The 25,926-nt window shown below is 36.3% G+C and overlaps 1 protein-coding gene across 1 annotated transcript in view; it reads right to left on the reverse strand.

The window, feature by feature from the left end:
• The window catches only part of LOC148945343 (protein spaetzle 3-like), a 98,498-nt gene that overhangs the window by 2,201 nt on the left and 70,371 nt on the right, over nucleotides 1–25,926 (reverse strand). Inside the window, exons 2-4 of the mRNA XM_089099171.1 lie at nucleotides 20,186–20,310; nucleotides 15,291–15,518; nucleotides 13,704–13,829 (exon numbers count right to left, since the gene is read on the reverse strand). Of these exons, the coding sequence (XP_088955297.1) occupies nucleotides 13,704–13,829; nucleotides 15,291–15,518; nucleotides 20,186–20,310 (479 nt within the window). The remainder of the gene's footprint in view (nucleotides 1–13,703; nucleotides 13,830–15,290; nucleotides 15,519–20,185; nucleotides 20,311–25,926) is intronic.

Below are 25,926 nucleotides of genomic sequence, written 5' to 3' on the forward strand. Positions count from 1 at the left end.
CTTGAAGGAAGGTTGGAGATTTTTGCTTCTTTTTTTTCTTTTCTTTATGTCTACTTGCAACAATGACTTCTTTGTATTTATTTATATTTACATTACAGAATTAACTTTGAACTAAACTTTTTTTAAGACACCATTCATCATTTACCAAGTAACAGTCTAAGAAGAAACAAAGCTCTGAAGACGGACGGCTATAACAATTAATATCCATAAATTCATCTTAATGACTTGAATACAAACAAGAATTACTACAAAAAATAATTCAAAATCGAAGACCAATCTCTCTCTTCTGGAAAAAACACACAAACTATGATCCCTCTTTCTCCGCTTCTTAAAAATTCTTAAATTGCTGTTAAGCCGCCTTTAAACCCGTTGGAAGCACATTTCAAGTACTCGGTCTCACATTCCTAGTCCTATACTCATGTAAGCAAATGCTAATTTTATAAAAGTCAGAAAAAAAATATCAGAACATGCATAGTTCTAACATCGATATACAATTTCAACCTGATTCATCAGTCTGGAATTTCTGTGGCGCTTCTCTGTATCCTTAAAATCTTTTCACATACAAGATGAGATATATTTCCCATAAAAAAAAAAAAAATCAAGATGCACCTAATTATGCACTTATCTCCACAAAGGCTCCACGGCCTTTAAAATAGGGAGAAAGTAAAATTTAGAAAATAAGAGAGAGAGAGAGAGAGAGAGAGATGGCAGAGAGAGGGGGAGAGAGAGAGAGAGAGAGAGAGAGAGAGAGAGAGAGGGAGAGAGAGAGAGAGATACTCCTCACACTGCCTGAGTTTGCTTGTTTGCTGTTAATGAGATAAAGCTATCACATTACTTTGAGGTTGTTTTCCTTTTGATCTTTACCCTCTATGGATAGATTTATAGTTAAATTAAATTGAGAGATCTTGTCCATTTCCTAGAACAGGTCTTTCCCTCTGGGTATTTTCGCCAACGCCATCTTTTTTCTGAAGTAGACTGGCACGCCATCTATATCGCCAATTTCAACATCAGTGCGTTCATATTATTAAATTTTACTAATAAGCGAGCAGAAGAGGGGAGTTTCTTGTCGCAAGGGCCGTTGTACCTGCCGGGAGTGTTACTCCCTTAAACTGCGGGGATCAGGTAGCAAGAAACTACGCTTCCCTCGCTTATTAGCTTAAATAGCTCTGTATTCTGTAAATAGTAGAATTCGTCAGTCGTGCGCGCAACATCCCATGCTGCTGTGCATAGAGCTTGTTACGTCATGATGTTTGAACAGAGTGAGAATTTGCATTATTCGCCCGTGTTGAATTTTGTTCAGCGAAACAAGGAAGAGGGAATAGATGATGAGACTATCAAAAGATTTGGAGCGGAGTTTTTTGATTGCGAAGTGATTGTGATCGCAAAGAAATGGCTGGGCTTGAAGCTGGATCCTGATGCGCTTTTTCAGAAGCGAAACGGAACGAAGGCACCATCTAATCACCTTGGTGATATCTTGGAAATGCTGAGAAAAGGTGATTCAGATTGTTTTACAATTCCGACTTTCGTCATTCGAAGCCCTTCGGAAGTGCCAGTTATCCCGGCTTCGGCTTACTCGGCTTTGCTCTCGAAAGTCAATGAACTGAACTTGCATCTAAAAACTATATCCAATCAGTTCGAGTCTTATTCAGCCAATTTTCCACCGCTACCCCAGCCTGGGGATGCTGCTTCTTCACTATCGAGTAGCCATGCTACAGTGATTGTTTCAAACCTTCCGCAAACAGTTTGCAACCCCAAAAGTTGAAAGGAATTCTTAGACCAATTGTCAGGTCACGAGTCAGTTTCCAGTGTCCGCCCACGAGGTGACAAGTTGTATGTCAACATTGAGAAATCTGTTATTTCGGATTTCTGCAATTCAATTAGTGCAGCCGCATCGGGTGCTACCACTAAAACTGTGCTTAAGCGTCACCTTGGGATTGCTAGAGGTATCCCTGAGGATTTTGACATTGCTGGACTAAATTCGTACCCTGGTGTGACTGAAGCCACTCGTTTCGGCTCTTCACAAACAATTAAGCTAGAGTTTTCGGATACATTCGCAAAAGGCAATGCCATCAAGAACGGCCTGAAAATAGGTTACGAAATATTCCGTGTGTACGATTTCATCAGTGTACCCCGTTGCTGCTTCAAATGCCGATCCCCAGATCACATGATGAAGGATTGCACCAGTCCTGTTGATAAATGTGCTCGTTGTGCCGGTAATCATACTGCCACTAAGGAAACGCCTTGCCAAAATAGCCCCAAATGTGCGAACTGCAACGGTGATCATACATCCTTTAGTTTGAAATGTCCAGTGCTCAAGTCTCGCGTTTCGAGTAGTGCCCGAAAATGATGCAGTCCCTTTCAGCTGTCTCGTACAACATAAATGGTACCAGAAGAAAAGAGCATGTTATTGACGAACTTGCATGTAACTATGACATTGTCTGTTTGCAAGAACACTTATTATCGTCGGCTAATACAAACCTGCTAAAAAGAAGTGCTAATCACGTCGTTTTCGTATCGGCGGCACGAACTACTTTCGGACGGCCGTCGGGTGGGCTTGCTTGTATACTGAACCGAAATAGTGTTGCTTGCTACTCGCCTGTGCTTTTTCACAGTGATCCTAACATTTTGGCCGTGCGGATTAACGATTTAGTGATCGTAAATGTTTACTTGCCTTGTGACAGAAAATCGGTTCAGTCTCTTAACAGATTCGCTAAGACTTGCAGTGTATTACAGAAACTTTTGGAATCCGTCTCAAATCAAGGTTATCGTTTTTTGATCGCTGGAGACTTTAACGCTGACCTGCTGTCATCGAATATTCGCTCGGATTTGATATTTGATTCGCTGCCGCAGTTTAAGCTGGTTGAAAAAACTTGTATATATTCTTATCTTCATCATTCCGGTAGTCAAAGTAATATTGATCATGTTGTTTGTTCTCCGGGCCTACCCGTTTCTACTGTAACTGTTCATGAAGATCATTGCGATTTAGATCACCTACCGATTTCGTTTGTTTTTCAAATACCGATTTGTACTAATCGTAATGCTTTACAAGCAGGACGAAGATGGGTTTTCCGTCGAAATTGGAATAAGATAAATTTATCGCTGTATATTTTTACGCTAGCTATGCTACTTGCTACAATTCAAGTTCCTTTCCACCTTCTACAGCTTAGTTGTAAGTCTTCAAATGATAAAAATACTATAAATGATTATTATCTAAAATTAGTATCTTGCCTTAAAACAGCTGAATTGACCGCTGTACCACAGGAGCGAGTCAGGCGAAACACGCGTAAACCGGAGTGGTCGTGGGATCCTGAATTGAAATCGATTAAAAATAAAGCAAAGTTTTGGTTGCGGATTTGGGTTTCTTGTGGTCGTCCGTCTGAAGGGGTTATTCATCAAATAAAGCAAAAGACAAAATTAGAATATAAAAAGTACCTGCGCTCGACTAAATCAAAAATATCGAATTTCCCGTTAAGTAAATCTGATTGGCAAAAGGTAATTAATTCTGAAAAACTTGATGATTCTTTTGCTACAAGCCCGATTAGTGCCGGTGGATGGCATAGTTATTACAGTAAAGTTTTTAGTTCAGTGAATTATCATGTCCATTCGGTTTTTTCGAAACTTCTCATTGCCGCACTTCCCGTATCGCTGAGCCAAACTCATATTTTGTCTGTTGAGCTCTCTGTGGTTCAGCAGGCAGTAAAAAGGTTGAAATCAAATTCCCTCGATTGTGATGGCATTTCTGCCAACCATTTAAAAGTTGATTGCCCACTTCTTTTTCAACACCTGCAGTTGCTTTTTCAAATGTGCTTGTGTGCGTCTGCGGTACCGGATAGCTTCCTATGTGGGTCTGTAACATCAATTCTTAAAAGAGGAAAACCTCCTAGCGATTGCTCGTCGTATCGGCCAATAACTGTGTCATGCAATCTCAGTAAAGTTTTTGAATATGTTCTTCTTCCGTCCATATCGAGTGCACATTTTGGCGAAAATCAGCTTGGTTTTTCGTCTGGGGTGGGGTGCCAGCAAGCCCATCGAGTTCTAATTAATTTTCTTATCGATGCGACTAAAAAGGGATATGAACTCCATCTTTGCGCCTTGGACCTTTCCAAGGCTTTTGACAGCGTCGTCCACTCACAAGCTCTGTTTTCCCTTTTTAGTCATGGCATTAATCTTTCTCTGGTTTCTCTCCTTCGTTATTGGTATGCCAATTCTTTTCTACGAATAAAAGCTGAAGGGGTTATTTCCGATTCTAAAATTCCGGTTCGGCGTGGTGTCAGACAAGGTGCTGTCCTTTCCCCTTCTATCTTTAAACTTTGCATTTCTTCTGTTTTATCTTCTATCCCAACCACTTGTATTTTTCAGGCGATAAATCTTTCTTACATAGCGTATGCTGATGATATACTTCTAATTAGTAGGACTAGAAAAGGTCTTTCTGTTTCTGTATCTACAGTTGCAACAAACCTTAGTAAGATTGGTCTATCACTGAATTTCTCTAAATGTGAATATCTTTCGTTTAATAGTAATTGTAACTCGCCTTTAGATTGCGCTTCTTTTTCTGTCCCATGTGTTTCTTCTTTTCGGTGGTTGGGTATAAACATTGCTAAAAATCTTAAATCTCTCCGAGAACAAGCCGTGGCGAATTGTAAGAAAAAGATCCAAGTATCTTATTCCAAAATTGTTGCCAATCGGGGGAAATACAGTAGGAAGACCCTTGCTAAATTGTATTCTGTTTTTACTGATCATTCAATTTTGTTCCTTTCTGGTGTTTATCCCATTCTTGGGCGAAAAAATACCCGGTCATTACGTTCTTATTATTTTCGGTTCTCGCGTTTTCTACTGTATTTGCCTCCATGGTACCGGAACCGTAACCTTGTTTCAGTTTTTGGGCTTCCAGATATAACTGAAAAGCTAGTTGAGCTTGCTGACAAACTCCCCCAGACAGTGAAGGCTCTCCCAGCTCATCATGGGTTTGTACGCCTCCTTCATTGATTTAGTGTCTTTGCTGTATATTTAGTCGATTTGTATGTATTTTTTCTTTTCTTTTATTTATACTCCGCTTTTGTTACCTTAGCGGGTTAAAAATAAATTATTATTATTATTATTTGGGTTCAAATAATGGACAACAAGAAGGAAAGTCATATTTTACCCATTTAAGGTCATATTTGCTCCATAAAGGCATCCTATGTCTTTATCTATGTCTTTTGTTTTCGTTTATTAGTTTATCTATGTCTTTTGTTTATGTTGTTGTCTAGGATGTTGAATATGATGTTGTCTCTGTTAATATTTCTCTATGTTGTGTTCTGTTTTTGTTGTTACTGTAATGTATATCAGATTAAAATGTTAAGAATGTGTTTTAGATGGTTCACATTTGTTAAAAAGAGCCCTCAGGGGCTGGGGGGGTGGTAGAAAGGTAACAGAACAATCAAATAATTTAGAATATATACAAATTAGCAAGGAGCCTTTATGATTTATTTATAGATTTAAGGAGGGACCCAAGGCCTCTTGTGAGTACTCTTGATCAGATTTGATAACATGAAATTTTTAGAGAAGAGGAAAGGGGACAATTTCTTGGGACAATATTTAGATAAAATAAAAAACGTCCGTAACTTTTATGGAGGAATTAAAATATAATTTTCAAATTTTCTACTGTATTTGACCCGGGGGTACTGGAACTGTAACCCTGTCTTAGTTTTTGGGCTTCCCGGTATAATTGAAAAGCTTGTTGGGCTTGCTGAAATTATCCCCCAGATAGTGAAGGCTCTCCCAGCTCATCATGGGTTTGTCCGCCTCCGTCTTTAATTTCGTGCTTTTACTGTGTATTTGCTGTGCTTTTACTGCGTATTTAGTGTTTTATTGTGTATTACTGTGTATTTAGTCGCTTTGTATGCATTTTTTGTTCTTTCTTATATCTATACTCCGCTTTTGTTAATTTAGCGGGTTAAAAATAAATTATTATTATTACTGTATTTCGTAAAACTTGGACACGTTTAAAATAAGAGTAAAATGTAATAGCCCATAAAACATAACCATAAAAAATATGAAAACTAACTAGTCTTGATATAACAAAAAAAATTATTTGGAAGAAAATATTTCAAATGATGAACATCTTTAATAAATGATTACACCCTCCCCACTTTAAAGGCAACAACATTTTCTGAGTATATTTCATAGGTTCTCTTTGCTGAAAAAGCCTTTTCTGAGTATATTTCATAGGTTCTCTTTGCTGAAAAAGCCGATTGTGCTGACAACAATTATTAATGGTGACGTATTCGAAAAATTCAGAAAGCACTTGGACGCATTTAGTAAAGTTTTGCAGGAATTAAAAAAAAATTGCAGGCTATGCTACATCAGCAATAGCTCTCTTTCCCCCTGCAAAATATACGGAAGCATCAGTGGAACTTAGCTTGCAAAGGTTCTTGACTACCTTGAATTTGACTTATATAGGCCTCCTGTAAGCCACACGAGTTGTCATGTGCAAAGGCCAACATGAAAGGCGCGTTAAACTATATCTAAATGCAAATTTGGTACCCAGATATTTTGTTCTTGAGTTGTTCACAGATCAGAGGCAACGCTGTAGCGTTGCCTATAATAAAGGCCATACGGCTCTAATGTTTTATTATTATTGTTTTTTTCCCCCAGAGGCACTTCATACGGAAGGGGTCGTCATAAAAACGTCAAAGGGGGCTAATTCGATTGGAAATCGAGAGTTCTATTGCCCTTTTTAATAGTCAAAAATGATTGGAGGGCAACTAGCCCCCTCCCCACAACCATCATTCCCCCAAGCACATCCAATCAAAATTTTGAGATAGCCATTTTGTTCAGCATAGTTGATTTCCAGATAGAAAATATGTTTTTGAGGAGGATACTCCCCCACAACCCACAGGGCAAGGGATTTAAGTTATGCCCTGGGGGCATATAAGGTTTTTATAGAAGCCGTTGTTGTAGAAACTTCAAAACAGGCTCAATCGATTGGAAATTAAGGGGCTAGTGCCCTTTTTAATAGTCGAAAGTGAATGGAGTGTAACTAGCCCCCTCCCCCCCCCCCACGCCCATCATTTCCCCAAACACATCCAATCAAAATTTTGAGATAGCCATTTTGTTCAGCGTAGTGGATTTCCAGATACAAAATATGTTTTTGAGGAGGACACTCCCCCACAACCCTCAGGGCAAGGATTTTAAGTTATACCCTGGGGGCATATAAGGTTCTTATAGAAGGTGTTGTCGTAGAAACTTCAAAAAAGGCTCATTCGATTGGAAATTCAAAAAGCTTGTGCCCTTTTTAATAGTCAAAAGTGATTGGAGGGCAACTAGCCCCCCCCCCTCCCTCTACGCCCATTATTCCCCCAAACACATCCACTCAAAATTTTGAGATAGCCATTTTGTTCAGCGTAGTTGATTTCCAGATAGAAAATATATTTTTGAGGAGGACACTCCCCCACAAACCTTAGGGCAAGGGTTTTAAGTTATACCCTAGGGGCATATAAGGCTTTTATAGAAGGCGTTGTCGTGGAAACTTCAAAATAGGCTCATTCGATTGGAAATTCAAAAAGCTAGTGCGCATTTTAATAGTCGAAAGTGATTGGAGGGCAACTAGCCCCCCCCCATACGCCCATTATTCCCCCAAACACATCCAATCAAAATTGTGAGATAGCCATTTTGTTCAGCGTAGTTGATTTCCAGATAGAAAATATATTTTTGAGGAGGAAACTCCCCCACAACCCTCCGGGCAAGGGTTTTAAGTTATACCCTGGGGGTATATAAGGTTTTTATAGAAGGTGTTGTCGTAGAAACTTCAAGGCTCATTCGATTGGAAATTCAAAAAGCTAGTGCCCTTTTTAATAGTCGAAAGTGATTGGAGTGCAGCCAGCCCCTCCCCCCACGCCCATCATTTCCCCAAAGACATCCAATCAAAATTTTGAGATAGCCATTTTGTTCAGCGTAGTTGATTTCCAGATAGAAAATACGCTTTTGAGGAGGACACTCCCCAAGAACCTTCAGGGCAAGGGTTTTAAGATATGCCCTGGGGGCATATAAGGTTTTTATAGAAGGCATTGTCGTAGAAACTTCAAAAAAACTCATTCGATTGGAAATTCAAAGCGATAGTGCCCTTTTTAATAGTCGAAAGTGATTGGAGGGGATCTAGCCCCCCCCCCACGCCCATCATTCCCCCAAACACATCCAATCAAAGTTTTGAGATAGCCATTTTCTTCAGCGTAGTTGATTTTCGCATAGAAAACATGTTTTTGAGGAGGACAATCCCCCTCAACCCTCAGGGCAAGGGTTTTAAGTTATGCCCTGGGGGCATATAAGGTTTTTATAGAAGGCGTTGTTATAGAAACTTCAAAAAAGGCTCATTCAATTGGAAATTAGAGGGAAAGTGCCCTTTTTAATAGTCGAAAGTGATTGGAGGGCAACTAGCCCCCCCACGCCCATCATGTCCCCAAACACCTCCCATCAAAATTTTGAGATAGCCATTTTGTTCAGCGTAGTTGATTTCCACATAGAAAATATGCTTTTGAGGAGGAAACTCCCCAAGAACCTTCAGTGCAAGGATTTTAAGATATGCCCTGGGAGCATATAAGGTTTTTATAGAAGGCGTTGTCGTAGAAACTTCAAAAAGGCTCATTCGATTGGAAATTGAAAGCGCTAGTGCCTTTTTTAATAGTCGAACGTGATTGGGGGGGGAACTAGCCCCCCCCCCCCCACGCCCATCATTCCCCCAAACACATCCAATCAAAATTTTGAGATAGCCTTTTTGTTCAGCGTAGTCGATTTTCACATAGAAAACATGTTTTTGAGGAGGACAATCCCCCACAACCCTCAGAGCAAGGGTTTTAAGTTATGCCCTGGGGGCATATAAGGTTTTTATAGAAGGTGTTGCCATAGAAACTTCAAAAAAGGCTCATTCGATTGGAAATTCAAAGGGAAAGTGCCCTTTTTAATAGTCGAAAGGGATTTGAGGGCAACTAGCCCCCCCCCCCACGCCCATCATTTCCCCAAACACATCCAATCAAAATTTTGAGATAGCTATTTTGTTCAGCGTAGTTGATTTTCAGATAGAAAATATTTTTTTGAGGAGGACAATCCCCCGAAACCCTCAAGGCAAGGGTTTTAAGTTCTGCCCCTGGGGGCTTATAAGGTTTTTATAGAAGGCGTTGTCGTAGAAACTTCAAAAAAGGCTCATTCGATTAGAAATTTAAAGGGCTAGTGCCGTTTTTGATAGTCGAAAGTGATTCGAGGGCAACTAGCCCCCCCCACGCTAAACATTCCCCCAAGCACAGCCCAGCAAAATTTTGAGATAACCATTTCGTTCAGCCTACTTGATTTCCAGATAGAAAATATATTTTTGAGAAGGACAATCCCCCAAAACCCTCTGGGCAAGGGTTTTACTTTGATCCCTGGGGGCATATAATTTTTTAAAAGAAGGCGTTGTCATAGAAACTTCAAAAATGACTTATTTGATAAGAAATTCAAAGGGCTAGTGTCCATTTTAATAGTCGAAAGTGATGTTATTTGGGACAAACGAACGAAAAGAAATGAAAATTAACTACCTCACAAACGTAAAGATAACTGGTGCAAACCATAAATACATGAATAAATCTTATATAGCTTCAATATTTTTTATTATTTCCCCCCAGAGCTGCTCTATATGCAAGGGTTAAAAATAAAATTTTGTTAAAAATACTTGAAAGGTTAAGTATCAAAACTCTGGCGTCGACAAAACCCCCCAGGGCCCGGGGGAAGGAAGAGATTCTCGTATAAACTTCTGAGATGGCTCATTTGATTGGAAATTGGAAGTTCTAGTCCAGCTCTTAAGAGTCAAAATTGATCGAAGGGCAAATAATCCCCCCACACGCCCTTTTTCCCCACCCCTTTCTTTGAAATAATTCTGTTTATACCTGAAGGTCCGTTGAGAGTTAGAATGTTTAGGTATTAACACACACCTATTAGGCATCTCCTGTCCTCCTTAACAAGGAAAGAAACAGAGAGTTTAAGGCAGTGGCAGATCCTGGGGAGAGGACACCACCCTACAACCCCCATCGCAGAGGTTTTAATTCTGACACTGGGGGCATATAGTGTTCTTAAGAACGCGTTGTCGTAGATATTTCAAAAAAGGCTCACTCAACTGGAAATTGAAAAGGTTAGTGCCGCTTTTAATAATCAAACATGATTGGATGGCAGCTAGCCCTCCTCTCATGCCCGCCTTTTCCCCAAACAAATCCAATCAAAATTTGTAGATAGCCATTTTATTAAACGTAGTTTTAAGCTCTGGAAATTAGGTCTTTGAGGATGGAAACTCCCCCACAGCCCTCAGGGCAAGGGTTGTAAATTAAGGATTCTCCGAATCCTTCCTATTATTTCTTATGGAAGGGATGCTCGTATAAACTTTAGAGAGGGCTCATTTGGCTGTAAATTGAAAGTTCTTGTTCACTTTTTAAGAGTCAAAAGAGATTGGAGGGTAACTAGCCCCCCCCCTCCCTCCTCCAAGCCCTAAATGCATCAGATAAAAGTTTTGAGATAGATTTTTTGTTAAAATAGTTCAAAGCTCTGATAACAAAAAACTCTGGTGTCAACATAACCCATCAGGGCCCGGGGGTAGGTGTTTTAAGTTATACCCTGGGACATAACTTATTAAGGGGGGTTTAAAACTTATGGGAAGGGGTTTTGTTTGGGAAGAACACATAGGAAATCTATTATAATTATCCAATTATAAGGTTAAAATACAGACTCTGTGATAGATGCAAAATTGATTTGGCACACAAAATCCTATTAATGTCAATTCCAAACAGTCGTGATCCCTTTGTGCCAGCAAGTGAAATGGTCTAAACCCCCTTATTGGAGCTATTTTTTCAACCCATTCATTGTTGTCAATCGCTGTCCACAAGTTATGCAAGCTGTCTATTGTTCATATATAACGTTTTTATCAAAGAGGTAATCGTATAGACTTTGAAAAAAGCCTCATTCGATGTAAATTTAAAGTTCTAGATCTGTATTTTAAATTCAAGAATAATCGGACAGTGAATACCCCTACCCCCCCCCCCCCATGCCATAAAAACTTGAAACTTTTTGCAATCAAAAACGAACAAAAATTAATTTAAAAAAACTATCTGAAAAATAATTTTTTCAAAAAAAAGTAAAGGCCATTTTAAACTTAAGCTCAGGAGATACAAATACCTGTTAAAATTGAAACTCAAAACAACCAGAAATTACTATTAAAGAATAAACTAAACCAAAAACGATCAGAAATTAAATAAAAAATCATGGCAAAAAATATACAACAAATAATGACATAAATGAATAAAAATAGATCTTTACGCGAGTAATGCTTAAATTGAAAATCAAAATCAAACTTAAAACGAAAAAAATATTTTGCTAATAAAGTAAACTTAAATATAAATGAAACTTAAAACGAACAGAAATTAAATATACAATCAATGAGAACAAAAATACAATATATTTTAATGTAAATGAATAAATAAATCTTAAAACGAGTGAAACTTAAAAAGAATATGCAAGTCAAGTTTGAATCGAATAAAAGTAACTACAAACAAGAGTTTGGGTATCGCCTCACTGCAGAAGCCTAAAACCTACTGCGTCATTGGCACTTTACTGAAAACGAATTATATTACAAATGTTTTCTTTTGTACTTAATATTCAAAATAAATATTAAAATTACAGTAAAATTTTGAACTGATGAGCTTTTAGCAATTAATATAATTAAGCATCAAATATTCAGTTTAATTTATTATTTCTTTTAAAGTTTGGTCAAGACAAATATAGTTTCACTACAAACAAAATTTGGATACTGCCCCCTTCTTTAAGTGTAAAAACCTAAAGCCTTCTGTGTCATTGATGCTTCACTGAAAACGAATTACTCGTATATAACAAATTTATTATTTTCTAGTTCTTTTGAAAATGAAAATAAAAATTACAGTGAAAAAAAACTTGAACTGATTGATCTTTCAACAATTAATATCATTATATATCTAATATTCAATTTGATTTTGTTTATACTTTCCAAGACTGTTCAAGACTCATATACTTTAAAAAATTTTTTTAACTCTGCCATTTTTTGCAACTAATCGTGTTAGTTTGTTATGAAAACATTCTATGGCTTCTAGGCATTTCTATTTGAGCGGAAAACTGCACCTCAAACTGTGTGGAACATGCATTTTCTTGCATGAATCACCAAAATATAATAAAATTTCAAGTTTTGGAGTGTTCCACCACTCGCAAGCAAGTGCCATTGGTATTTTTGAATCCGCATGGTCAATTTAGGGGGTGGAGGGTAGGCTAATTCTCGCAGCAGCCCCATTCCGTCGTGGTATGATTCACATTTTCAACACCTGGCGTCCGGACTATCGTATAATCTACCAAGCATACAACTACCCCAAATCAGTATCAATAAATAAATGAAACCCAAAACAAACAAAAATTGGAATAAATATTAGTCAAACTCAAAACGAGCATAAATTAATATGAGTAGGGTTCAAAACCCCTATACTTTCTAAAAGCCAGAATATAATTTGTACTTTAATGAAACAAATACAAATGAGTTTACTGAAGAAAAATGTGCATTGTCAGTTGAATGTACATATGCTGATATTTATTCCCTAAAATCTTAATTAATTTTTGATTTCTTAAAGTTACAAAAGTGAAAAAATTTCAAAGAATTGTTTTCAGTAAAGCGCCAATGATGCAGTAGGTTTTAGGCTTCTGCAGTGAGGCGATACCCAAACTCTTGTTTGTAGTAATTTTTATTCGATTCAAACTTGATTTGCATATTCTTTTTAAGTTTCACTCGTTTTAAGATTTATTTATTCATTTACATTACTATATATTGTATGTTTGTTCGCATTGATTGTTCATTTAATTTTTATTTGTTTCATATTCCATTTGTGCTTCAATAGGAAAATATTTTTTTTTTCATTTTAAGATTGATATTCATATTTAACCTTAACATTGTTTGCTTTCAGATGTATATTTACATTTATGTTATTTCTTGTTGTATGTTTTTTGCAATGATTTTTTATTTAATCTCTGGTCGTGTTGGGTTTGATTTATTATTTAATAGTAATTTCTGGTCGTTTCGAGTTTGAATTTTAACAGGTATTTGTATCTCCTGAGCTTAAGTTTAAAGTGGCCTTTACTTTTCTTTGAAAAACTTATTTTTTGGAAAGTTTTTTTTGAATTAATTCTCATAGAGAAGTCAAGGATATCCAGGTATATTCATAGAATATTCAAACTTCCAGTGGAAATATAGAATATTGGGAACTTCCCAGTGTTTTTTAAGCACTTAAGATAGAAAAGTGAATTTTTCGGGAACCAAACTACAAGCCTAGATAAAAGAAATTATTACGCGGGGGAGGGGGGGGGGCAAACAAATAAACACGTCAAAATGAGTGGATCATTTAGAAATATTTAAAAGATTAAAGATTACAGCTTTAAAATATAAACGTACTGAATTGTGGAGAGGGCACGTTCCAGACCCTCACCCCTCAATCCAAGTTATTTACGACCTTACGATAAACTATAATACACTTTGATACATTATTTTTTAGAATAGCAAAATGGAGATGTGTGTACAAATCCCGGATAATCAAGCAAGGTGAAAATTTCACTAACGATGATGGACCTATTATTCGCAAGAGCAGAATCTTGATCCATATTAGTTTATAATAAATATGCTATTATAGAATACGTACTGACAAACTTCTTGATGTATTGCCTGTTCAAAATGTTGTGTATTAACAACTGCTCGAATTTTCCCTGAACTATTTGCGGCCCAAAATGGTGTTACAACCTCAACAGTGGATTCACACGAGTCTGTCCTGAAAATAAAGGTTTTATTATTCATAAATAATTGATGAAAAGCAATACCGTTGTCTCAACAACCTCTCTCCTGGAGGGAGGGAGGATAAATTGTTTCTTTAAATTTTTGTCGGTTTTTTCTATTATTACTTTTTCATTCTTTTATTTTCTTCTTGTTTTTTTCTTTTCTTTCGTGTTGGGAATTCTCCTGAAAAAAAAAAAAATTTTTAAAAATTAAGAAGCACAGTATATCTCTTTGCCCAGAGCATAACGTGATCTTAAAAAGCAAAGGCTGTATTATTGCGTAGTGCCATCTGTATAATATTTCAATTAAGAAAAAGCTCACCTTAAGAGGCGTCGGTAATGCATTTGAATTAAGATATTGAATCAAAGCAAAACAAACGAGGAGTGTCTATTCAGTTATATTATATGACGATATAATTAAATTATATTTTCTTGAGATTTCAAGGGATTTTTCCTGTTGACATAATGTTCATACCTCTGTCCTCTGTCCTAGAAGTAAATCAGTTTTGATTCCTTCAGAAATTAGGTCTTCCTTAACTAATGGATTCAGTTATTTCAGGCAATGAATCGGCTACTATGACCTTATTCAGGCTCGAGGCATCTAGATTCTTGTTCTCATTCGTGATTTTCGAGACTTCCGTTTCCCAGTGCTGATTGAGTTCGAAGATAGCTTATAAGAAATTTCGAGTTTCTAGCTTGAGCCAGTGTTGTCACCCCGAGTTATTTATCGCTATTTATAGTGATTTTTATGTTGCCTAAACAAAAAGTCACCAAATCAGCATATAAATCACCAGATTATTGAAAAAAATCACTAAAAAATAACTAAAAGCTAGTGATTATTTTCACCTAAATACATTCTAAGAACAAACTGGCTATATATGACAAATGAAATTCAGAGAGGAAAAAAAATAACAAAATTAAAAATAAAATAAAAAAAGGTGAAAAAACGAGGATTTTGTCAGCCAGTGGCGAACCATGAAGAAGAAGAAATAAACAAATATTTAGACAAGGACATCCACCGAGTCGTCCTCAGTGCTAAACAAAAAAGAAAGAAAAGAAAAAAGAACAACGAAAATCGAACCTTTCGAAGTTTACTTGACAACGACAGAACAGAAACTAAATAAGAACCAGGTTGGAATCAATAAAAAAGAAATCTACCTAGATGATTGAGGAATAATCCTTTGTTTTGCTATAGCTTTAGCTGGCCTACAAATTTGTTCATCATTTGAACGCCCTGGCTTGAACACTTTTACTGCTTCTCAAAGTAAGAGACAGGCCAATAAGAGCTTAATTTAACGCAGACATAAGAATTGTTTTGAATTCATGAATAAGATTCACCGTTCTTGTTTTTGAACAATAGTCAAAAAATCTAGTGACACGTAAATGTTAAGTGATTATATCTCAAGCGAATATATTGCATTTTGAAGCATTTTAAAAATTTTGAAAAAGCTACTTACTTTGATGAAGGTTTTGCTTGGCGTTTTGATCTATTTTTGAACATGGATGACAAAGTTGAATAATCATGATCTATCTCAATCTCATCGTCTTCTATTGTGAAGTCTGGAAAAACATCGCTTCTTTTTTCTCTTGAGCTTCTCCTATTATCGTTTGGATTTGTTTGAAACTCTCCATACATTCTCCGAATTAACGCTTTGTTATCATCAATAAATTTTTCAATTTTGTCTCTGAAATTTTAAACGTAATTATACTTTTCTAAGATTCAAAGAGTAAGCCTAACCGGTACAAAAGGAGGATAACTTAATGCAGTCACCAAACCCAAACCAAAGCCCAAAAAGTCACAATTATATGCTTCATCATTTTTTTAAGTGAGGTGGAATATGTCATTGGAAAAAATTGTTTCCACTTTATCTTGTTATAAGACAATAGAACATACAGTAACTGATTAAACTTTTATTTTTTGATGCTAAGAATTCAGAAATCCATATTGACTTTATGGAGGATATCCCCCTTGACTGCCCGATGGGTCTTTGGGTTCTTGACACTCTATGTATACTTTCGGACGCATGGTCATAATATTCAGCTTTTATTCGTGATATATTCAGCTTTTATATCATTAATTTGTTTCAATTCTAGTCGTTATTGGCCGCATTCATAATTATGTAAAACCGAAATGGTCAGTCATAAAAATTATCTTCATAAATCTTCAAAACGTAATTGAAATGGACTAGTCATAGCAAGAATTGCTAATTTGTCCTTGCTTGAAGTTAATAAGAGTTGGATATTTTTCCTTTTTCTTATATAAAACGCCGTAGCCAAAATGAAATATTGGCTTGGGGTTGTTACGATAAATATACCTGAATATTTACATACAAGAGCGTATGTGCGTATGAGAGCCAGCGTTGTCAACGCATCGAAATAAACCGTACCAGTTTTCCCACTATAATTCTACCACAAGAGATTAATTCATACCATCTGAAGAGCCAGTTAAAAATTTGCCGCAACAAGAAGAAAATATTTGATATAGTATAACTTAAACAGATGTCCGAGTTAGAAAGAAGCAAGTAAAACCAAAATGTACTGGAAAATTTGGTTGTACCAAAAAATTCCAAATGTACCGCATCGGACCAGGACTTCTAAATACTGTAGTACCAAAAACGGTACAATTTGTACCACGTTGGTAAAGCTGATAGGAGCGTATCTGCACCCCGTGGGGGTACTAGAAGCAACTGTTGGGAAGTTGGGACCCAGTCTCCAGGTGCCGGTACTCTATCTCTGAGCAAATTATTTGAGGTAACTGGTAACTAACATAAGGAATAGCCATGGTTATTTAGGGAGTCATGTGACCGACCAAGGGTTCTATAATTTTATAGTCGTTCAGAGTAATTAGAAGGTTAAGAGCCCTTGTATTAATTGAAGATATTTTGGTGAATATTATATCGAGAATTTATATAATATGATGAAAGATCGTATTAGTTCCTTTTCTGAACGCTTCATAAGGACTGTTCCATTGAGTAGCAAAATAAATTCGATCAAACAGTTCGCGGAAATTAACTGTAAGTAAGGAGCAACCCAGCTCAACTGTAACCGAAACTCTAAAAAACAAAACTTTGATACCAATAGATGCATCAAAAGCATCAAATTTTTATGCTGATTTTAAATATATAAGTTTCATCAACTTCACCCCTACCCATCAAAAGGTACGATCCTGAGAAGATTTGCCTTATTTTCCAAAAAAGGGGGAAACATCCCCTAAAAGTCATAGCATCTTAATGAAAATCACACCATCAGATTCAGCGTATCAGAGAACCCAACTGTAGAAGTTTCATGCTCCTATCTGCACCAATGCGGAATTGTGTATTTTTGCCAGAAAAATGATCAGGGATGCGTGTTTATTTTTTTTTCCCAGGGGTGATCGTATCGACCCAATGGTCCTAGAATTTTGTAAGAGAGCTCATTCGAACGAAAATTAACAGTTCTAGTGTCCTTTTTAAGTGACCAAAAAATTGGAGGGAAACTAGGCCCCATCCTACGCTCATTTTTTCCCGAGGTCCCCGGATCAAAATTTTGAGATAGCCATTTTGTGCAGCATAGTCGAAATATTTAATAACTATGTCTTTGAGGATGACTTAATTCCCCACAGTCCCCGGGGGAAGGGCTGCAATTTATGAACTTGGCCCATTGTTTACATATGTATTGGTTATTGGTAAGTATACATATGTTTTCAGGGGGATTTTTTCTGGTGGGGGGTTTGGGTTACGTGGGCTGATCTTTCCATGAATTAATTTTCATGGGGGGAAGATAATTTCCATGAAAGGGGCGCAGGATTTCCCAGCATTATTTAAAAAACGATCAGAAATTAAATAAAAAAAACAAGTTTTTCAACTGAAAGTAAGGAGTAACATTAAAACTTAAAACTGACAGAAAGTATTACGTATATGAGGGGCTTCCCCCCTTCGTCAATACATCGCTCTTTACGCTAAAGTATTTTTAGTAATTTCAAAAGAGCTATTTATTCTAATTAAACGGCTTTTGTGATTCAGGGGTCATTCTTAAAGAATTGAAAAAAAAACATTCGAACCTTAGAGTCAAGTGTGAGGTATTGACGAGGGGGCGAGCCCCCTCATATTACGTATATGAAAAAGTTCGCCCCCTCGTCAATACCTCGCTCTTTACGCTAAAGTTCGAACTTTGTTAAATAACGGACGACACAAGCAACAAATTCTTTGTGTTATTTTCCGGCCAATCTTAGCATTTAATTTTACCTTAAGCAGCTTCATAACTATGATTTTTATGTGGTAATAAACAAAAGATATTTTATCTCTTCGGTTGTTATTAAATGAGAAAAACAAGTTTTTTTCCAACTGAAAGTAAGGAGCAACATTAAAACTTAAAACGAACATAAATTATTACGTATATATATTTAAAGATCTTTCCCTTTATTCATTTCAGTCATTTGAGAATTGCTCAACTTGTGACTCTCATTTTCATAAAAATAGTTTCTTTGGCTCTTTGGCTCTTTTGTTACTATGCCTTATAAAATTAGTTCCGCAAACATTGCTAATTTAAGTTATGTGGGAGAATTTTTCCATGGAGAAATTTCTCGTGAGGGAAGGGAATTTTCCATGCAGGGTGAGCTGGATTTTCCGACACTATCTAAAAAAGACCAGCAATTAAATAAAAAATAAGTTTTTTTCAATTGTAAGTAAGAAGCAATATTAAAACTTGAAACGAACAGAAAATATTACGTATATGAGATGGGTTGCCTCCCCTCAATAGCTCGCTCTTGCGCTAAAGTTTCTTTTTAACTTGTAAAAGAGGTTATTATTCTAATTAAACAGCCTTTGTGATTCAGAAGTCATTCTTAAATAACTAGAACAACAATCAAACTTGATCAGTGTAGGGTTATTATTAGTTTTAAGACAGTAAAATTAATATGCGCATTTCGTTTTAATTATTCATGTACGGTGAGCCAAATTAAAAACTTGCATTAATTCAAAAACTTTCAGAAATTAAATAAAAAACAAGTTTTTCTAACTGAAAGTAAGGAGCGACATTAAAACTTAAAACGAATAGAAATTGTTCCGTATATGAAAGGGGCTGCCCCCTCCTCTACGCCCCGCTCTTTACGCTAAAGTTTTTTATTATCTTATAAAGTAGAGTTTGGAAAAAGAGTCAAACTTTAGCGTAAAGAGCGGGGCGTTGAGGTGGGGACAATCCCTTTCATATACGGCATAATTTCTGCTCGTTTTAAGTTTTAATGCCGCTCCTTACTTTCAGTTAAAAACAACTTGTTTTTTTTTATTTAATCTCTATACAGAAGCTATACAGATCGAATAACATCCCCAAATTATTTTTTTATGTGGAATACAAATTATTGACGTATTCTTCCCAGGCTCGACATTTAATGAATGAATGAAGTAATTCCCCTGAAAGTAAAATTCTTTACTTACATGAAAGTAATTTCACGGAAATTGACTGTATATAGGTTTTTAATGACAGAAAGCAATCTGAAGAGAGGGGTGAAACCCCTCACAGTTTATCCTTTGATACATAACTGACTAAAATAAGTTCATTTAAAATATTTTAAATGTTCAATTTCTCTCATTAGGCACACAGGGGGTGTTTTCGACTTCGATCCCCTTCCCTTCCGTCTCGGAACATCAAGATTTTTGCATTTTTTTTAATTTCGTCCAATATTGGTTAATTTCACCTGTTTGATTTTTTTTCCTCTTCCTTGCCATTAGATAAATCCCACGTACGTTCCTGAATGTCCCTGTCGGCCAACTTCTTTCCGTACTTATTTTACAAATAAATCCATAATTATTTTCCCACAAATATACCCCGCGTACGTTTCTGAATGTCCCTGTCGGCCAACTTCTATCCATATTTATTCCAAAAATAAATTCAGCGTACTTTCCTGAATGTCTGTGTTGCTAAACTTTGTTCAAATAGATCGGTATTTTTCGAGGATTATATCCACTTTTTGAAGCTAGTGTAAGACACGTTTTCAAGCTTGCCAGCTAGTGTAAGAAACTTTGATAAAACAAACACTCAAATTTCCATCTCGCACTGTTCGAACGACTGTTCTTGACATGAGATGACGTGTGTCGGTAAGACAAAGACTCAGCATATTAAGATGGCATACAGATAGGTCTTGTTATAAGTTACCCTAGTGAGTAATACAAGTCACAATATGGATGCAGTGGCGGATCCAGGGGGGAGAGGCGCGCCCCCCTAACGTAGTCTAAAGTAGTGTACTTTACTTAATTAACGCAAGATTAAATTAATTAAACTTGCTCCTAAAGCGAGTTCATCGGATCAAGCTATTTTGTACCCCCCCCCCCCCAAAAAAAAAATCCTGGATCCTCCTCTGTATGGATGAGCTACTTACGTAGGGTATCGATTCCCGGCAGTTGGACAGAACAGTTGATTAAGTCTTTTGATGCAAGGCAACCCTCTTATTATCTCTCCTTTAACCTCCACGCCAAGAGCTACAGATAACGCTGTCCATAATATCTAAAAGAAAAACATATCCATAATATCTAAAAGAAAATCTGTTTCAGAGCAACTACTCATGCTCACTAACCACATAAATAGCATAAAAATCAAACATAAAATGCTAGCAGACTCACTACAACCTGACAACCTTAAATCTTCAGTGAAAGGGTTACATGATGACCTTATATTGGCTAAGATCTCTTCCCAGGTAGATGAGGCAGTGGTTAAAATGAATGAGGAACAGACATTCATGCAACATAATGTCACTATCTCTTCAGATAAGCTGGATGCAATCAAGCAGGAGGTGTATGCTGGCCTCGACCTAGATCTTAGTAATCTAGTGGATAAAACTCTTGAAAGCTATAACAGACGCATATTTTCTGTTGAATCTTCCTTCAGGTAGGCTGACTACTATTATATTTTTTTTTTTTTTTCATGTCAGCATACTTACAGCTTACATAATTTTCTGGTCCCACATTATAAATTGGGCCAATACTTTGATTCTACTTTCATTCTACTGATATCTCTTTATGCTTTTTGTGATCCTCTCACCTTCATGTAGCCTAACTTCTATTATTTTTTCGTCAGTCCAGCACACTTGCAGCTCATGTAATAGCAACTGGTGTAACATTATACTTTGGTCCAATACTTTGGATAATTTGTGCCATCCCACTTATATTTCTATGTGTACATTTATTATGTGTGACGATTATGGGTGATTTCTCTTTTCTTTTGAATTCTTCTTTTCTTAATTCGGTTATATTTGATCAACCAATTAGGGCTGGTAAACAAGAGACTCACACGCTTGACCCTCTCCTTGAATCTATGGTTAATTCTAGCTGTAATTATCACACTACCATTGATTATTGTGATAAAATTATACCCCCACTCTCTTCAAATAGTAGTTTAACGTATTTTGTTTGAATGTGCATGGGATAAGAGATAATGGAATAGTCTGAAATCGCATTTGTGTTCTAATAATTCGTGCCCTTTGATGTAATAGGTTTAACAGAAACATGGTTATCTGATGGTGAAAATTTAACAGCTTATGATATGCATGGTTATGTTGCTGTCCATATCCCCAGAATGGTAATAAAGTGCTCAGGAGGTATTTCTTTATTTATAAAGTCTGATATTGAGTTTAGAAGAAGGTCTGACCTTGTATCCTTGTTTACATCAGTAGTGTCAAATAGTAGGACAGTTTATTCTCTTGTTATTGATCTGAAAAGCCAATTTGCATGTGACACTGTTTGTTTGTTTTATAAGCCCCCTCCTTTTCCAACACATTTGTTCTGTGATTTGCTTGATCAACTTTCTTGTGTGGGGTCTTTCTCTAAAAAACGTATTTGTGTTTTGGGAGATTTCAATTGTAATATGTTAAATATTGGATCAAGTGATGAATGTGACCATCTCTTTGATGTGCTTTCTTCTTCTGGTCTACTTCCTTCAATTTTTTTTACTTCTTGTGTTGACCCTACTAGAAATTCTGCCACTTTAATAGACAATATTTTCATTTCTCATTCTTCGAATTTCATGTTTACTTCTGGTCTTGTTTTCACTGATCTTTCTGATCACTTCCCTATTTATATTTCACTTTTTGTGCCTCAAACTGAGATTGCTGTGGATGTGAGTCTTCTTTTAGAACTTCCACAGATAAAGAAATTTCCAATTTAATACATAGTCTTCAGAGTAATGATTGGTCTAGTGTTCTTGAACTAATGATGTTGATTGTGCAACGAATTTATTTTTGTGTCGTATGGGAGCTCTGTTGGATAAGCATTTTCCACTTAGAAAGAGGCCAAGGAATTCCATACCTAAATGTCCATGGATGTCTAGAGGTCTGATCAATGCTACACATATGAAGGCGTCTCTGTTCAAGGCTGCATGTAAAAGCAAGAGACAGGATGATCTTTTGAAGTATAAACTTTATAAAAATGTGCTTACTTCTTCAGTACGTGAAGCCAAAAAGCTATATTTTTCGCGTCGAATTGATGAATGTAAGGGGTATTTACGCAAAGTTTGGACTGTTGTTAATGAAGCCTTTCCCACAAGAAACTCAAACAGTCCCCCCCTTGTCGCTACAGGAAAGCTGATGGATCTTTCGTGGACAAAAATTCTTCAGCAAGCGCCTCCAATTCGTATTTCACCTCACTTCCTTCAGTTCCTAATCCACCCTACAGCAGAGTAAGTAGTTTTCCCTTAGCAGAAAAGTCATTTTTCCGTTTTCCATGCAGTGATACCGAAATTTCTAACATTACTTCTCAGCTTTCAAGTAGCCGTTCAGTTGATGGTTTTGGTTTGAGCTGTAATGTTCTTAAAAAAATTGGTCAGTTTGTTTCTAACCCCATCTCACACATAACTAACCTCTCTCTTTCTTCTGGTGTTTTTCCTCCTTTATTTAAGGTTGCTAATGTTGTACCTTTGTTTAAAAAAGGTGATTCATCTCTAATTTCAAACTATAGACCTATTTCTCTCCTTCCTGTAATTTCTAAGGTTGTTGAAAAAGATGTGTATTGTAGACTCTCTTCATTTGTATTTAGTACTAATACGACTGCAGGAAATTCTCTCATAACTAACCATCAGTATGGTTTTCGTCGCTGTTTTTTTACTTTGCATTCACTTGCAGATGCAACAGAATCTGTTCGCGTCAATATTGACAAAGGTTTGTATGTTTTGGGTCTATCTCTTGACTTTTCAAAGGCAGTTGATACGGTTGTTCACTCCGTCCTTTCGTCTAAATTATATTCATTTTGAGTGCATGGAGTCCCACTTGAATGGTTTAGGTCTTACCTCTCAGGGAGACCTCAGTATGTTTCGGTTAATGGTACTTCTTCCTCTTCCTTGCCTATTGTGAAAGGTGTCCCACAGGGCTCTGTGCTTGGACCACTTTTGTTTTTAATTTATATTAATGATCTTGTTGATGGTCTTCTTCCTCTTGTGCACCCTATTCTTTTTGCTGATGACAGTAACTTTTTCATTGCTGCAGTGGACCTGCCATCTGCCATTTCCCTAGCTCAAGGTCTTCTTGATCAAGTAAAAGATTGGTGCTTGTCGAAAGGTATGACTCTCAACAGCCAAAAAAGTACCATTGTACACTTTAGAACCCCTTATCGTATGAGAGACGCAAGGGAACCAACCATCCTGACTTATGGGAATGATATTATACCGCAAGCTACTATAGTGAAATTTCTTGGTGTGTATCTTGACTGTTTTCTTTCTTTTAAACCCCACATAACTCATACCCGTTCCCTTGTCCTCCGCCAATCTTCAATCTTATACAGGGTTAACTCATTTCTTCCCCCAGATGTTATGCTTTCTCTTTGTTATGCTTTTATTTTTCCTTACCTTTCTTATTGCTGTTCTGTCTGGGGTAGTACTAATAAATCTCTACTCTGCTCACTTCAAAGAACCCAAAATAGGGCAGTGAAGGCTACTTTTCTTCTACCTCGTTTTTACCCTTCCTCTGAGCTTTATAATGATACCGGAATAGTTCTGATGGATCGTATTTTGGGTAAAAGTTACCTCTATTTAGCATAGTCTGCTTTTCTAGGTACACTCCCAACATCTCTGTAGCAGTTTTTCTTTCTGTCAGGCTCAGGTAGGTACTCTCCTTTTTTACTTAGCTCTTATCGCAGGTTCATTTTACCTAAGCGTTCATCGACAGCAGCTCACAGGTCTCCTGTTTATAAATCTATTTTACTATGGAAATCCATCCCTCCAGATGTCCCTCTATCTCTTTCTACAAAGGCACTTTCTCACTGGGTATTTCCAGTACAGTATTTTCCCCCTTTTTCTTATTTTTTTTTGCATTCCATCCACATTTATATGTCTTTTTTTTCATTCAATATATTTCTCTGATTATTATAATTTTTTTTTTTTTTTTTTTTTTAATCCTAATTTCCAATCTCTTGTTCGTTTATATATATATTTTTTTCAGTTATTTGTGAAGTTTCCTGTTAATTCTCCTATTTTTATGAATGTCTCTTATCCAATTTTTTTTTCTTTTTTTTTTTTCTTTTTTCTTTTTTTTTATGTGCTTTATAATAGTGTCTTATTTTTTTTGTTGGCCCTTTACAAGCTGAGCTTATTGGGCGTGTATAAATTTTAAGTTTGTAATTGTTTTTTTTTTTAGTATTAATAAATTCATTGATTGATTGATAAAATTAGACCTAACCTAACCAGATAGTATTTACCTTTGTCTGCCAACCTCTGATCCCTAAATACTGGGACACATCATTCCATCGACGAATATGTAGCTTGAGTAAATGTTTGGCAGAAAAACTGTCATTGGTAACAAAATTTGTTCATTGATGCTGGGTGGGGCCGCTATCCACCATCTAGGCTAAGAAACTGAAATTTTTGATGATCCAAAAATCCTTCTGGCAAATTTTTAAACTTTTCACGGTAGTGAACGGTAAGCAAAGAGCGACCCATTTTGATAATGATCGAATTCCAAAAAAGGTAACTTGAAAAATATATGTACAAAAATATTTCTTCATTTTAATATAAATATGTAATATGCGTTAAGCCTAAACAATTTCGAAGACCATACTGGCTAAGCCTGACGAGATGAAAAAAAACCTCAAGCAGAATAAAAAATGAGGATATTTTCAGCCAGTGAAAATGCAAAAATGCAGTGCAAATATTGCCGTTCAATATTGAATTTTATTGAGTTACCCTTTCACCTTTACATGAAAAGAGTCTATTTTCATTTTAGTGGTTGTTTTTATGGTTTGTTTTTATTTATTTTATTTGTTGATTTTTATGACCTTTTATGGTTTTTCTGTTTTTGCACAGAGGACGGGTGAGCGGAGGTCTCGGGCGAAATATTTGGATTGCATTTCGCTCTTTCACTGGTCGGAAATGTCCTCATTTTTTATTCTGCTTCAGTTTTTTCGCATCTTGTTAAGCCTAAAATAATTCATTAAGTCATTTGTGTAATTTTAGGGAAAGAGAAAATTACATTCTAAAAGTGCGTAATCCAATAAGTGTAAAGACCCTGTTATTTCAAGCCTGCTTCGGCACCAAATTTTCTCATTTTTCTCGTGAAGAATGGTCCAGGCTTTGTATTTTCTTGGTTTATTCTACTTTCTTTTCTTTTTATCAGGGTTACCATATCGAAACAGTTATTGTAGAATATTGGGGACAGCTTATTTAAATGAAATTCAATGTTCTACTCTTCATATAAAATGACGAAAGACATTCCACAAAGTGCCATTTCTGTCATTTTATGCCGCAAAACAAACATTGTGGCTCGGATAAAGCTAAAATGCTATTGAGTAAAAATTCCGAGATAACTATTCAGTTAAAACCCATTGGACAGCCACTGGTAGTGGTATGTACCCTTCCAGCTTTAAAAACTTTTGCGGTCTTTGTTGGGGCATTCGTCCCTAAGGGTGGTTATAGTAAAAAAAAAAAATAAAAAAAAAAAAAATCGGTTACTATAGACAAGTGTTTGCAAACTTTATTTGACTGAGTTGATCCATTCAGCACCTACTTAATTTATATTTGGTCTTGTATAGTTGTGCACCAATTATAAATTTTTCTGTGGAGAGTGGAGTATCTGAAGCCACCACAACTGTCCTTTAAGGCCAAATTTTCCAGCATTCTATGAAAGGTATTCTGATCAATTTG

Source organism: Artemia sp. Qi Xiang Cuo, chromosome 13 (genome assembly GCF_049724085.1).
Source record: "Artemia sp. Qi Xiang Cuo chromosome 13, ASM4972408v1, whole genome shotgun sequence".
Taxonomy (NCBI): domain Eukaryota; kingdom Metazoa; phylum Arthropoda; class Branchiopoda; order Anostraca; family Artemiidae; genus Artemia; species Artemia sp. Qi Xiang Cuo.